The 14658-nt window shown below is 30.8% G+C and overlaps 3 protein-coding genes across 5 annotated transcripts; 1 reads left to right on the top strand and 2 right to left on the bottom strand.

Annotated features, from left to right (window-relative positions):
- The first annotated feature begins 950 nt into the window (after positions 1-950).
- LOC124944546 (DEK domain-containing chromatin-associated protein 4-like) lies at positions 951-8124 on the top strand. 3 transcript variants are annotated; one of them, XM_047484829.1, is made up of 13 exons: positions 951-1087; positions 1626-2897; positions 2931-3464; positions 3558-3591; positions 3713-3792; positions 4593-4652; positions 4769-4879; positions 5731-5814; positions 5911-5991; positions 6622-7144; positions 7434-7549; positions 7669-7699; positions 7783-8124. In XM_047484829.1, exons 2-13 carry the CDS (start codon positions 1641-1643, stop codon positions 7941-7943), a joined length of 3072 nt encoding a protein of 1023 aa, XP_047340785.1. In that variant the 5' UTR covers positions 951-1087; positions 1626-1640; the 3' UTR covers positions 7944-8124. The 3 variants fall into 3 exon arrangements, with proteins under 3 accessions (XP_047340785.1, XP_047340784.1, XP_047340783.1); XM_047484828.1 differs by having other exon boundaries at positions 1626-3464; positions 7437-7549; XM_047484827.1 differs by having other exon boundaries at positions 1626-3464.
- A 617-nt stretch (positions 8125-8741) lies between these two features.
- Positions 8742-10048, bottom strand: LOC124944492 (fasciclin-like arabinogalactan protein 1). Its single transcript, XM_047484751.1, has 2 exons — positions 9480-10048; positions 8742-9402 (listed from the first exon to the last, which is right to left on the bottom strand). Exons 1-2 carry the CDS (start codon positions 10011-10013, stop codon positions 8743-8745), a joined length of 1194 nt encoding a protein of 397 aa, XP_047340707.1. The 5' UTR covers positions 10014-10048; the 3' UTR covers position 8742.
- A 3528-nt stretch (positions 10049-13576) lies between these two features.
- Positions 13577-14247, bottom strand: LOC124944493 (protein TIC 20-v, chloroplastic-like). The gene has a single exon (XM_047484752.1). The coding sequence runs from the start codon at positions 14224-14226 to the stop codon at positions 13627-13629; it is 600 nt and encodes a 199-aa protein (XP_047340708.1). The 5' UTR covers positions 14227-14247; the 3' UTR covers positions 13577-13626.
- Between the last annotated feature and the right edge of the window lie 411 nt (positions 14248-14658).

Genomic DNA, 14658 nt, shown 5'->3' with positions numbered 1-14658 from the left:
TCGATAAAAATTAAGTTGGTATATTTGTGTGGGAATAAATTCTGTATCAATAATAAGAGTTATGCTGTTTATATCAATTTGAATATATAGGGGATATTCTAGTTTTCTTAAATCTTTAGATTACAAAGAAATATGTGTAAAAAATTGAAATAATTTGAAAATAATATAAATTGTGTTTTAGTGTATTGTATCATGATTCCTACCAAAACGAGAGGGGAATATACTGAAAAAAAAAAAGAAAGTCAATTATGATTCATAAAATATTTTTTACTAAATAAGGAAGATTACACTATTATATTATATATTATGAATCATGATTTAAAAAATAATTTTAATAATAATTTAAAAGATTATCTGAATCATGATAAGAGTTAGTTTTATGTCAAATAATTTTATTTTTGTTATGAATTTTAAAATTGTAAAATTGGGTTAATTGAGTGCTTAAGATTTTTGACATTTTTTTTTCAAATCTTACCATTTAGAGTTTTTTATTGTTAAAATTATATAAAATAAATTTTTTTTTTACGGTTGTGACATTTATAAATATATACAAAATTTATATCATTAATTTAAATATAAAATTTTAACGAAGTAAAAGTTTTAATTACTAATTTTCTGAAATATAGTAGTTAAATTAAATTAGTGATATAAATTTTTTATTTATTTATAAAATTTACTTAAATAATAAGTTGTCAGTGATATTTAAAACCATAAATACAAAACCTCATCTTGAAAAATTCAATAATAGAAGTTCCAAATTATTATAATTTTGAAAGAAACAATCCAAATCCAAATTTTAATTCAATTTTTTTTTTAAATAAACCACTTTAAATGTATTAATGAATGTTGAAAGTACAGATTATTAAACCATCTCTTAAATCCGCCTTTGAAGTCCGGACCGAAATGAGAAAATATCATAATAATGTATGGCCCCCACTCTCTCTCTCTCACTTTCTACAACTTCAATTCAACGCGACTCTCAAAATAGGAAGAAGAAGAGAGAGAGAGAGAGAAAAGGAGAGAACTACCAGACCCAGACTCACTGTGAACAGAGTTTCGAGAAGGGAATTCCCGCTCGATTTTTTCAGTAAGTTTTACCCATTTCCTCTTCTGCAATTGTCTCTCAAATCACTTCATTCTCTGTTCAATTTTCTCTTTTCTTTCTATACCTCTCGTGTTTCCTTGCTTCCTGACAAGAAAAAGATCATCTTTTGCAGCTGGGTTTGTAGGTTATGTTAACAAATATCAGATATTTTCACTTGTGTGTTTTAAGTTTATCATTACTTCAGATTTCTATTTTTCATTTGCTTTGTTTTTTGTATGCAGTTGGTCTTTGTATATGGGTATTTTTTTCTATCTTGTTCTAGGGCTTCTAAAAGTTTTTGCTTGCTAACTTGGGTGCTTAGATTAGATTAATTTTGTTGTTGTTTAATTTTATACTCATAGAATGTCAAGATCGACCAACTGTTTAAGTCGTTCTCTCTGACATCCTTTAAACCCTAATTTTGGAGTTTGAGGCACAAGTTCTTAAGAGAATTCATGAGTCAACTGCATTTAAAAAAAAAGTAGGTTTTTTTTTCTTGCTTTATTTTTTTATACAAAATATGTTTTTACAATCATGACAGGATCATAAATTTGTAATGGGTGAGGAAGAGAAAGATCCCGTGGCTGAATCTAGTGTTGTAGAGTCAAATGGAGGTGCTACACTTGAGAAGGGTGAGGATATTGCTCAAGATACAAAGGGCGAAAAAAATGATGAGATAACTGTAGAGCACAAGACAGAGGAAGAAGAGAAACAGCCTGCGGCTGAATCTTGTGTTGAAGAGATAAATGGAAGTTCTATACCTGCGAAGGGTGAAGTTGTTGCTCAAGATGTTGATGCTGAGAAAGATAGTGAGATTTTGGAGACTAAGGACAATGGGGACGAAGAGCTGGAAGGGAAAGAAGAAGATAAGAAAGAAGGAATAGTGCCTAAAGAAGAAGACATAATACCCGATATAGAGATCAAGGAAGAAGAAAAAGAGAAGAATGATAATAATGAAGAGGATAATCAAGTGGATGCAATGGAAGAGGATGTGCAGACAAAAGCCGAAGAAGAAGACAAAGAGCCAAATGGAGGTTCTACACCTGAGAAAGGTGAAGATAATGCTCAAGGTACAAAGGATGCTAATAACGTTGAGATAACTGTAGAGCACAAGACGGAGGAAGAGAAAGAACTTGTGGTTGAATCTTGTGTTGCAGAATCAAATGGAGGTTCTACTACACTTGAAAAAGGTGAAGATATTGCTCAAGACGAGGAGGCGAAGAAGGATGGTGGTAAAATTGACGAGATAACTGAGGAGCACAAAAAAGTGGAAGAAGAAAAAGAGCCTGTGGCTGAATTTTGTGTTGCCGAGTCAAATGGAGATTCTACATCTGAGAAGGGTGATGATATTGTTCAAGACGAGGATGCAAAGAAGAATGTTGGTAAAAATGACGAGATAACTGAGGAGCACAAGAAAGTGGAAGAAGAGAAAGAGCCTGTGGCTGAATTTATTGCTGCGGAGTCAAATGGAGATTCTACATCTGAGAAGGGTGAAGACATTGTTCAAGACGAGGATGCAGAAAATGATGTTGATAAAAATGATGAGATAACTGAGGAGCACAAGAAAGTGGAAGAAAAGAAAGTGTCTGTGGCTGAATTTTGTGTTGCAGAGTCGAATGGAGATTCTACATCTGAGAAGGGTGAAGATATTGTTCAAGACGGGAATGCAGAGAAGGATGTTGATAAAAATGATGAGATAACTGAGGAGCACAAGAAAGTGGAAGAAGAGAAAGAGCCTGTGACTGAATTTTGTGTTGCAGAGTCAAATGGAGATTCTACATCTGAGAAGGGTGAAGATATTGTTCAAGATGAGGATGCAGAGAAGGATGTTGGTAAAACTGATGAGATAACTGAGGAACACAAGATGGATATTGATGGGGAGAGTTTGAAGACTAAGGACAATGAGGATGAAAATCTGGTGGAGAAAGAAGAAGACAGGAAAGAAGAAATAGAGCCTAAGGAAGAAGGCAGTATACTCGAGATAGAGATCAATGAAGAAGGAGAAAATGAGAAGAATGGTAATAAAGAAGAGGACAATGAAGTGGATGCAATGGAAGAGGATATACAGACAAAAGCCGGAGAAGAAGATGAGAATGAGGAAAATGTTGACAAGAAAGTAGACACATCTATTGAAAGAGACAATGAAAAAGAACCAAAAGAAGTAGAAGAAGAAGAGGAAGATAAGCAGGCTGAAGAAATTATAAAGAAGAAAGGGTCAAGAGGTAAGGGGAAAGCAAAAGATGACAACAAAAAGACAATCAAAGAGCCTAAAACACCCCTGCCTTCTTTCAATGGACGTCCTGTACGTGAACGGAAATCTGTAGAGAGGTTGGTTGCAACAATTGAGAAAGATTCAAATAGGGAAATCCTGATTGAAAAGGTATTCTTCCTTGATCACTGAACCCTTATATAATACTTTTATTCTCAAGTTTCAATAAGAAATGATTAATTTGCACTTAAATTTGAATTTCAGGGTCAAGGTACTGCACTAAAAGACATACCCAATGGTAGGTTGAGAAGGTTCTGGATTGATTCACTTCTTTTGAATTCATTTTGTTTCTCCAAGTTATTTATTTATTTGACCAAGTTTGTGAAGTAGACATCACATTTTGATGTAAATCTTTGCAGTTGCCTACAAATTGTCAAATACTAAAGGCGATGACATACTAAAATTGCTCCATACAATTCTCTTTGGAAGAAGGGGAAAGGTAACTGCAGTTGAAATTCTTTCATCATTTGTTCTTCTTTCTTATGCAGTGATTTTGATTTCTATTCAAGAGCTATGCGGCATGTGCACTTAGATTTCTTTTTGCTTATATTTGTTTTTGCTAAAATAATTGCTTATATTAGAAGTATGCATTCACCAATGTTTTCATTTGCTCAATCCTTGACCTGTAGGTTATTCATATGGACTCAATATTGAGCCTATTTGGAGACTAGTATTTTGTCACACTATGTCTCACAATCACGATCTCATTGGAAAATTGCCTAAGTTCAAACTGAATCAATATTGAGCATATTTGGAGACTAGTATTTTTTTTCGTTTGGTATAAGATTTTTCTGTATCATGATCATCTTATAATGATCCAGATTATACTATGATTTGTGCAGCTTCATTTGGTATATAAATCATTTTTTATATGGTGACCCATATTATAATGTAGTTTTTTTGCTTTGCTTGGTATAGAGATAGCTTTTCTTGATGATGATCAAAATATCTTTTGGATGATGATTAAGTTAATATTTAGATTCATGGTGTTTGTCAAACATAACAAAAGTTTTTTCCAGATCATGATCAATATGAAAAAAATTGATTCCAAAATAGCCCGACTAATTAATATGGCTAATTTCCTATATGATATCCCTTAACTTGATATTTGTGTCTTCTACAACTGCATATTTGATTATGTTTGAATTTCTTTGCTACTTGCTTCTAGGTCTGAACATTGGGTAAAAATATTCTGGAAGGCTGTAAATAACTCTGATCACATTTCTTGTTATTATGCAGGCTATTCAGATCAAAAGTAACATCCTCAAATTTTCTGGCTATGTCTGGAAAGAGAATGAGGTGAATAATGTTTTCTGCTCTCCTTCCACAGTTTCCTCTTTTCTAATACTCCTCAAATTTCATGCTACATATCTGGATTAAAGTTGAATTACCCTTTTAAACTTGTTATTATGTAGGAGAAGCAAATGTTGAAGGTGAAAGAAAAACTGGACAAGTGTGTTAAGGAGAAGTTGTTGGAACTTTGTGATGTTCTTGACCTACAAGTTAACAAGGCTACTATTAAGAAGGTTTGATTATTAACTCATAAATTAGATCAGTTCAAAGACATTCGTGTTTTTGTTGACCATTTTAATGTAGATAAGGCGATGTTCGATAATGCAACTTATCAATGATTAATTGCTTATTTGATAAGTGTGATTTAAAATAACTTAGTAATTTAGATTCAGCTCATATTAACTAATAAAATCTAGCTTAATTGGGAAACATATGAATGACTTAACTCGGTAGTTTACTAAGAGCACCAAAAGACAACTTTAACCTTGAAAATTAATCATTTTTTGTCATTATTAGGGTAAAATAGTCTTTTGAGTATTTTTTTGGACATTAGGTCCACATTTTATCAAATCACATACGTACCAAGTACATAAAAATTTAATTATTTCCGATTTATTCAACTTTTACTTTTTAGATGCTCAACTTATTCTACACTTAAAATTCATTATTTAACATTAACACTTATTTTTCAGTTTTATCTCATGCCCCTAACCCTAAGTAAATAGAAAATGTATGTTGTGATTGTTCATGGCATACTGAATTAGATCTCTTCTATCATCAATAAGTGAAATTGTTGATGATTTGAGCACTTGATTTGCATTTCATGCCGATAGAAAATTCTAATCTGAGATCGAGATCAATTCAACGTGGTAGGTCATGTGTTCAAGACATAGTATAATTTCTGTTTTGTATTACTAGAAGATTCACATTTCCATCAACTCTGTGAACACAAACTTTATCATTTAAAATGAAAAATTATAAATCCTAATCTAGTTTTGCTGTTATAGTCGAATATGTTTCATATACTCATTGCTGCATAATTTCTATCGCTATCTTTTATCTATTAGTTTTTCTGTATCCACAGGAAGACATTGTGGTGAAGTTGACCGACTTTCTCGTTGCTCCTCATTCTACAACTACTGAGCTACTAGCTGAGAAGGAGGAACAGGTTAGTCTCTGCTGCTACGACATACATTTAGAATGGCAATGAATATTTTTACAGCCTTTCATTTTCATTTTATTGATGTTATAATATTCTTAACAGTCGAGCAAAGGCAAAAAGCGCAAGAGGGCTGCCAAAGAGAGTGCTTCTGCAGACACCAGTCGTTCGAAACATTCAGCCAAGGTATTATTGTTCTACTAATGTTTTGAGTACATGTCATTCAACCTATGTGCACCAATATGTATTCCACAAATATCCAATCTGTGAAGTTTTATGACAGTATGATTTGTTCTGTATGACATATGGAAGCATCATGCGCACAGTGAGTACCACAGAACTGCTTGGAAGGTATCTTTTTTTGTGTGGAAATTCAGGTTATAATGGTCCCATTTGGACACACTCAAAATAGCTCAAGTGGTAAGAATCTTGAACTAAAGGATGAGGTTTCAGGTTCGATTCCCAAAAGCACCTTGATTGAAGTGTGTATTGTGTTATGGTGGTGGAATGATGTGCTAGTTCTTCCGGTGAAATTTTGTTTTCCTGGTCTAAAAGATGGGCCATTTGAAAACATTTTTTGTATCTGGATCTATCCAGATCTTGAGAAACAACCAATACATCATGCATATGTGTCTGTGTCTGACTAAGTTTAGTTTCCAAATGTCCAGATGAGGAGTGACCAATAACTGATAATTGAATATCAACTGCTATTTCCTCACCATAATTAATGATTAAATATGTACTTTTCAATTTAATGACTCAATAACTGATTATTGAATATCAACTGCCTTCTTATTCATCTACTGTATATTACAGAGTGGAAGAAAGACAGAGAACGGAGACGATGAATTAGATGAAGAGAAAGAGGTAGAGGATGATGATGAAGAAGAAGAAGAGGAAGAGGAAAATTTTAGTGATGTTGCTGAAAATGCCAAAGACGAAGCATCTGAACAATCTGAAAGTGAGGAGGAGGAGAGTGCAGATGAAACAGAAGACGAGTCTGAAGAAGACACTCGTAAGCGCAAACGAGGCTCCAAGAAATCCTCGGTTAAGAAAAGACCAATCGTGAAAACAAAAAGGATGAAGGTATCATCATCCACCAACCCTAAGAAATCCACCCGGCCTGCTAAAAAGACCAAAGTGGAGTTATCGTCATCATCTAAACGCTACAAGGAGGATGATAGCAGTGATGCAAGTCCTAAAAAAACATTCTCAAGGAGGAAGAAAGTGGATGTTGTTCATGAAAAGCCCTCAACTCTGAAGAAGAAAGTGGAAGTAGTTAATGAAACACCCTCAATTCTGAAGAAGAAACCTGCATCTTCTTCCATAGAGAAACCTGGTACACATTGCTCTTTCTATTGGTTTTTTATTTTTATAATATATATAAGACTTAATGTGAAGACTCTTAGCTCGGTGGTAGAGCACAGAACTCATATCTCCAAATCTCGACTTCTACTAATGTTATAATCAATATGGAGATACTTACAGCAAATGAACATTTTAGGATGTTTTAGTATTAATTCTTACTATAGGTCATTTTAGGATCATCATATAATTCATAAATCTTCCAAATCAATATTTTTATCATTGTTTACAATATGCCTAAGGTTTATTATTATTATGTGTAGGAGGCAAGAAGATAGTGAAAGGAAAAAGTAAAGCTAAGGAGGAGAAACTGTCCCCAAGTGATGGCGATCTCAAAGATGCAATCTGTGAGATTTTAAAGGAAGTTGACTTCCACACGGTAAGAAGTAATTTTAAAATCGTCTTGAAAGTAATTTTATTTTCGTAAGGTATAAGATTGTTTCATGGACAATAGAATGTATAATGATTGATATTTCATTTTGACCATTGTTACTGCAGGCTACCTTCACTGATATTCTCAAGCAACTAGGTATGTATATATGTTTCCATAGCTTATGAAATGATTACAATTTTATCAAGAATATGAAATGGAGCCTTTGTTTTTTTTTACAGATGGGAGATTTAAGACAGATCTAACCCTAAGAAAGTCTTTAATAAAGCTCATGATCCAGGATGAGTTGACCAAGCTAGCTGAAGAAGCAGAAGATGATGATGATGTAAGCGACGATGATGGAGATGGAAACCAACCTTCTGGCCAGGGTGTTAAGGTCTGATTAACTTTTATCGGCGAATAGTTTAGTTTTATTTATTTTAACTTTATATTTTTAGCCATGGTTAATGTTATCTATCTTCTTAAGGATGTTAGTTTACTGTTTCAATAGATTTTTACAAGTTTAAACATATTTACACTCTATGTTGCCATGGTTTTGTTGATGTTATTTGCTTTTGATACAATTTGGTTGTTGATAGGATTTATAGAATTTTAGTACATTGAAGGAACCCAACCTCGATACTTTCGGATTTCGATAATCTTAAATTGAAAGTCTTTGCAAGATGATTTGAATTTGATTATTATTAATTTTTAATCAGACCTCAATTCTTATCTTTTGTCTACTATAATGTTATGACACTTTTTTAGATTTCTTATGAAAGTTGAGGTATTGTCTTTTTTTTAAGCATCTTTGTGTATAAGGATAATTATAATTCGTTCTACTGTTTCGATTTTAATTGTTCTATTATGAGCGGTTTTTCTCTGATTTAACCGGTAGTTGATCGATGATGGGGCATTACACAGAATTCTAATGCCCCTTGGAATGTGTGGTATTAAAAAAAATTCGAAGTAAAATTGGGTATGCTTAGTAAATGCATTTTCTTCTATTCTTATTTGTATTTTTGTAAATTTCTTGGTTTTCATATCATTTTTTATTTTCAATTTTGTATAATTTGATGTAAGTTGTTGTGGTTTATTGATATTTAAAAAGAAGAAGCTATTGAATATGTAATAGGATTATAACAATTAACAATACAATTTAAAATAAAAAAAAAAAAAAATCATTTAAATATCTCTAGAAATTAAATCATTAAATTGAACAACCACAAACCAAAAACCCCAAAAATAAATCTTCCCCCACCAAACCTATCGGCTGAGTTACTATCAGCTGCCGCCTGATCATCGTCCGTCGACGGCGACGGCGACGGCGCCGGAGAATCCGGCGATGGAGGCGACGGAGATCTCGGCGAATCCGCCACAGGTTCCGGCGACGGCGCCGGAGTAGGCGCCAAACTAACTTTAAACAACTCCCTTGGCAACAAAACTTTATCAATCGTATAAATCGCAACCGGCTGTTCTTCAATTAGGGTTCCAGTAATCCTCGCCGTCACAACCTTCGTCTTCAACGTCACATCATTACCTTCATTCTTCACCTCAAAATCATACTTATTCGCTCCACTCGTAGCAAGCGTGTTCATCATTCCGTTACTAGATTTCAAATTATCCATCGTGAGAAACACTGACGTAGCGTGATATTCCATCAATGATTGTTGCTGATCCTTATTTAGTTTCTTATATATCGGTAAGAATTTCTTAAACGCATCATCTCCGGGACAGAAAACCGTCAATCCGACTTCAGCATTCTCGTTGAACATCTTCTCTGCATCTATTGCCGCTAGTAACGTTTCAGCGAAGATTTTGCATCCATGAGCTGACATAACCGAAGTAAGATTCATTCCTCCCTGTATAAAATGATAATCATTAGTTAACGAGTTTCAATTCATCATTCATATAACATATCAGTTATCAGAGATCTAACCGTAGTCGGCATCGGAGCTTCAGCATCAGGCGATGAGATTACATTACTGATATGAATAACAGAAATATTATACGGAATCTCCTTCAAACTCTTGACATAAACCGCATCAGTCTTTCCTCCATTATCCATCGTTCCAAACGATACTACACCTCCTTTCAGATCCGTAATGTTAACGAATCCTGACGCTCCTTGAGCCGAACCGGTAGCTTGAAACACCGTCGATGTTAAAGCCGTACCGTTCGCTAGATCGTGAAGCTTTAGGTTATCAAAGTAATCTAAAAGAACATGAAATGAGAGAACGTTCTTCATTGAATTGATCGATAAGTGTTTTCCGATTAGATTCGACATGCCGGCGTTGTTCACTACGCAGACCGTGATCGTCTCCCTTCGGTTGATTTCATCGGCGACGTGAGTAGCTGTAAGGTAACGGTTGAAGATGGAGAATTCCGGCGAGTTCTCAAGTATTTCCGTAATATTATGCGCTTGAACGGCGGCGATGAAGAACACCACGGCGGCGATCTGCCGGAGCTGCATTCTGACTAAAATACAGGTTTGATAAATAAAACTAATTATTTAATTTTTGTGAATAACTATATTTTATTTATAATATTATAAAAACTATTTATATAGACACATGTATAATATGAACTAAATTAGTAAATCTTTATATAAAGTAAAAAAATCAGAAAAATTATTAACCAAATCTATACATAAATGCAAATTTACTTTTTCTATTTTTTTATTTTAAATCACACCCAGCTGTCTTGCTTACATAAGAAATATGGACAGAATTTAATAAATAATATTATTATTTAGATTTGATTCACATTTGATTTATGAAATGAACTTTAATATATATGTATATATTACTAGGTTGTGTTGAATATAAATATTTAAAAAAATATTACAATAAAAACAGTTGTATTAAGATGTTAAAACTCTGTAAAGGAATTCTTTAGAATAGTATATTATAATAAATAAATAAAAACTTTTGTTTAGCAATTATGTAAAAATAGAAAAATATAATAATGGTAATATAACAAATTTATGTAAGAAGTAATATAGTTATAAATAAAATTTGATAAATGGATTTGTTTGCAAATAAGCACTCAATTAAATAGAGAAATAATTTGTGGATATGGTTTTTTTAGTACATTAAAACAAATCAAAATAATCAAATGTCTAGCTGTAATTAAAATTAATAATTTAATGATATTAATTATTTATTAAATTATACAAAAAAAAATGTTAATATTAGACTAGTTTCAAAAATCTCAAAAAAGAAAAATAACCAAATTAAAACAGTTGAAATTGAAGAACAAATAAATGGTTAGAACACTTTTAAAGTTTTATTTTGAATTAATATATATAATAATACTAGTTGGATAAACAAGTTTATAATAGACTCACTTTGATACAATGTCAACTAAGAGGACAATAATATCCTATATTTGTAAGTATCTGATTGTCAGATTCGGATATTTTAAATTGGGTTTGGGACCAAAGTTGAGTTTTGGGAGGGGAATGTATTCGGTCGGGGACGAGGAATGTGCGAAATCCGATGCCGACTATATTAATATTAAAATTAATTATTTTTATTAAAGTTTAATGTATGATTTTTCAAATATTTCATTATTACAAATACAGCATTTAATTTGTTCTTATTTACACTTTACTCTAACCATTGTCACAAATACACTACACTCTAACTTTAAATTTTTTATATTTCTTAAAAAATATTTCTTTATATAAATCTTGGGTTTTTGCTACCAAATATTAGGTGCCTTAGTTTCCTCCCAAAGAGAATGGGTAAAAGTGGAATATATATATTAATTTTTTTTGTACAAAGACTTTTTTTTTTTTTCTTTTATGTGAAAAGAAACAGTGATATCAGGGAGTGTTTGGGAGTACAGATCCAACCTTTAAATATTTAACTCCAACTTTTATTTTAATAATAAAATATTATTTCTTTCTCATTATTTTTTATATTTAATTTCTATTTTTTTTTTAATTTTCATTTTATTTTTTCTCAACTCTAATTTATTTTCAAAATCTAAAAAAATAAGTATATAAGTAAGTAATATTTTTATTTATATTTTAATATTATTATTTTAAAATCATTTATAAAGTTGAATTTTTTTGAGTATTCGTCGGGGATCGAGTACCCGATGAATCGGAAATAGGGATAGGAATACAGATACCTGTCGGGTTCGGGTAGTGAAATTAAAATCGGGTTCGAAGATGGGTACTTCACTCTCCGTCAGGTAAGGTACACGTTGTCATCCCTAATGCCAACTATCCAAAAATTATTGCGATATCAAATATGTTAGTTAATAAATTGTTAAATTGTTTTAAAATAAAAATAAGAAGTTTTACTAATCTGAATGTACTAATGTAAAATTTAAAGTTATAATATATTAATATTATAAATTATTAAACAACTATTTAATTGTGTTTTAATGTTTCAAAATGGTACATCAAATAGTTTAAAATGACTATTTTCAAAATTTTAAATTAAATAATTAAAGACTTAGTCCACTAAAAAAATATTAATTGTAGAAAAATAAATACTGAATATTTTGTTACATTTGTATAACCAGTTATTTTACAATATTTAAATTATTTCATATATGAAATAATTTTTCCATACATTTTATATATTTTATTCTCATTTAAACTATCTTAATAATTATTTTAAAATAATAATACTTTAATATTTAACTGTGAATTATTATTATTAAATTTGAGTTTTTATGTTATTTAGAATATTTATATTAATATATAATTATTTTAATCTATATTATTATTATTTATTAATTTTATATTAAAAATAAACTTAATTTAACAATAATTATACAAAAAAAAATTATTAAAAAAATATGATTACAACATTACGTTTCTTTTGTAAGGATTAAATTGATTAAGATAAATTTTTATTTTGTTAATATTAATATAAATTATTGAACTAACTCATAGTTTTCTTGTTTTTTTTTTAAAATTTAATATTATTTTATTTCAATTTGATTGATTATGTCACTTAATTTATTAATTAAAATATTTTATATTTTTAAAATATATTTTATATTTTTAAAAAATATTTTTATTACTATTTATTAATATTTTTGAAATATTTTTATCAAAACAAAAAAAAATATATATATATATATATTCAAAATCTCTACCCATCAAAAAAGCTAAAATAATAATGATATGGATTTAATAAGTTTTTCAATTAAAAATTTCCAAGGATTTTTTTAACATAAATGGTGATTTTCGAGTAAATTATCACTGGTTGGGATGATTTATATCCGATTATATTTTGTTGAACTATTTAGTTCAAAATAAACCGTACAACGTTTAGTTCAAAATAAACCGTACAATGTTTTTATTTTGTTTGACAAAATAAAATCAATACTATTAAGAAAACTAGCATTTAGCCTGTGCATTTGCACGAGTAATAATATAAAAACCGTGAAAAAAAATTACGGATAACATTTTTTATTTTTTTTTAACCGTTTTAAGTTTATAGGTGAGTCAACCCACAATCCGACCCAATTATCCATTTACTTAACATCATTATATATTAGTTAGTTAAAAAGTTGAACTTATATTAATATTAAAACGTCTCGCGTTTATCAAATTTGGTGTTGAATTTAAAATATAAAGTCTTTATAGCCTAGTTGGTTAAAATGTTGTACTTGTTTTGTTAGTTTGCAAGTTTGAAACATACCTCTAACATTTTTAATTTTATTTTTAACCGTTTTAAATTTAAAAACGGGTCAACCCATAATCCGACCCAAGTATCCAAATTAACCACAGCTCTCGACCCGACAATCCGGACACTTTAAAAATTAAGCATCATTATATATATATAGATATTTAAGTTAACAAATTAGATGACTATAGAAAAAAATTTATGCGCCCTATTTTTAAGATATGTGTAAAATTCCAACTAAATTATGAATGATTTTTAAATTTTAGTCACAGCTAAGTTCGACAGCCACAAAACAGGTATAACCCAAATGTTGTATTCGGATTGTCCATTCATAAATATAGTTGTTTCATAAGTTTGAAGAAACTAAACAAGATCATCTAGATAAGAACAACAGCAGATCAAATAAAGATTGAATGAAATTCCTTTTACAAATCACATAACTTGTCGATCAGCAGCTTCAGCAACAATAGGTAATCTAGGAACTTGACCAAAAGCACAAACAGACGACCCATAAATCAAACAAACCAACAAGAACAAAAACACAGTACTATCCAAACTCATCATCAAATCCAATCCCAACCCATCTTTCGGATTAAACGTCCTCTCCAAAAGATCCGGAAATATCAACAACACATCAAGAACAATAGCCTGCATAGTATTGAATCTAACATACCTGCTGAATTTAGGGTTCCTCACCACCACAAAGTATAGAGTCAGAAAAACCAAAAACCCATTAAAGGGGAAACTCTTGAACACCCTAATTGCAGGCACCAGTGGTTGGATTAAGGTTTCAATAGGTGAGAATTGGGTTATGACGTATTTTCCATACTGGATTCCGTCAAAGAAAGGGTAGAAGTAACAGACGCCGGAGATTAGACGGTCTGGTAGGTCGGCGGAGTCGCTGCCTTTGGATTTGACGGTTATTAGATTTAGGGTTTTGGGTTTTGATGGTTTTGAGATGGAAATCTTGGAGGAGAAAGATGAATAGAAGATAAGAGGTTTTGAAGGGGAGAGAAGATTGGAAATGGCCATTGTCAAATCTAAAGATGGAGAAGAGTTTTCTCATCCAACTAAAGGAGATCGTTTTCTCATCTCAGCCGTCCGATGAAAGAAGAAATGTTTTCATCATTTTTAATTTGGCCAGGGTTGATTATTCAATTTTTTTTTATTGTATATTTTGGTATGACAAAATTTAGATAGAATACAAGTAACATATAAATTTGTAATATACCAAAATTTAAATATGATATTAATATTATATCGTTTATACAGAAAAAATATTTATTTTATAATCATAAAAAAAATATCTATCGCTAAAACGACACAAAATTATAATAGGGATAAAAAATACCTTTAATAGTCAAATTTGTTTAGAGAAACAAATGAATTTGTTGCATTGAAAAAATACATAAAGAGATTAACTTCAAATTTATTTAAACTTTTTTAATCTATTTTAAAATAGAA

This window comes from Impatiens glandulifera, chromosome 7 (genome assembly GCF_907164915.1).
Source record: "Impatiens glandulifera chromosome 7, dImpGla2.1, whole genome shotgun sequence".
NCBI classification, from domain to species: domain Eukaryota; kingdom Viridiplantae; phylum Streptophyta; class Magnoliopsida; order Ericales; family Balsaminaceae; genus Impatiens; species Impatiens glandulifera.
Note: the sequence above shows the minus strand (reverse complement) of the source record. Positions and strands in the feature narration are given on the sequence as shown.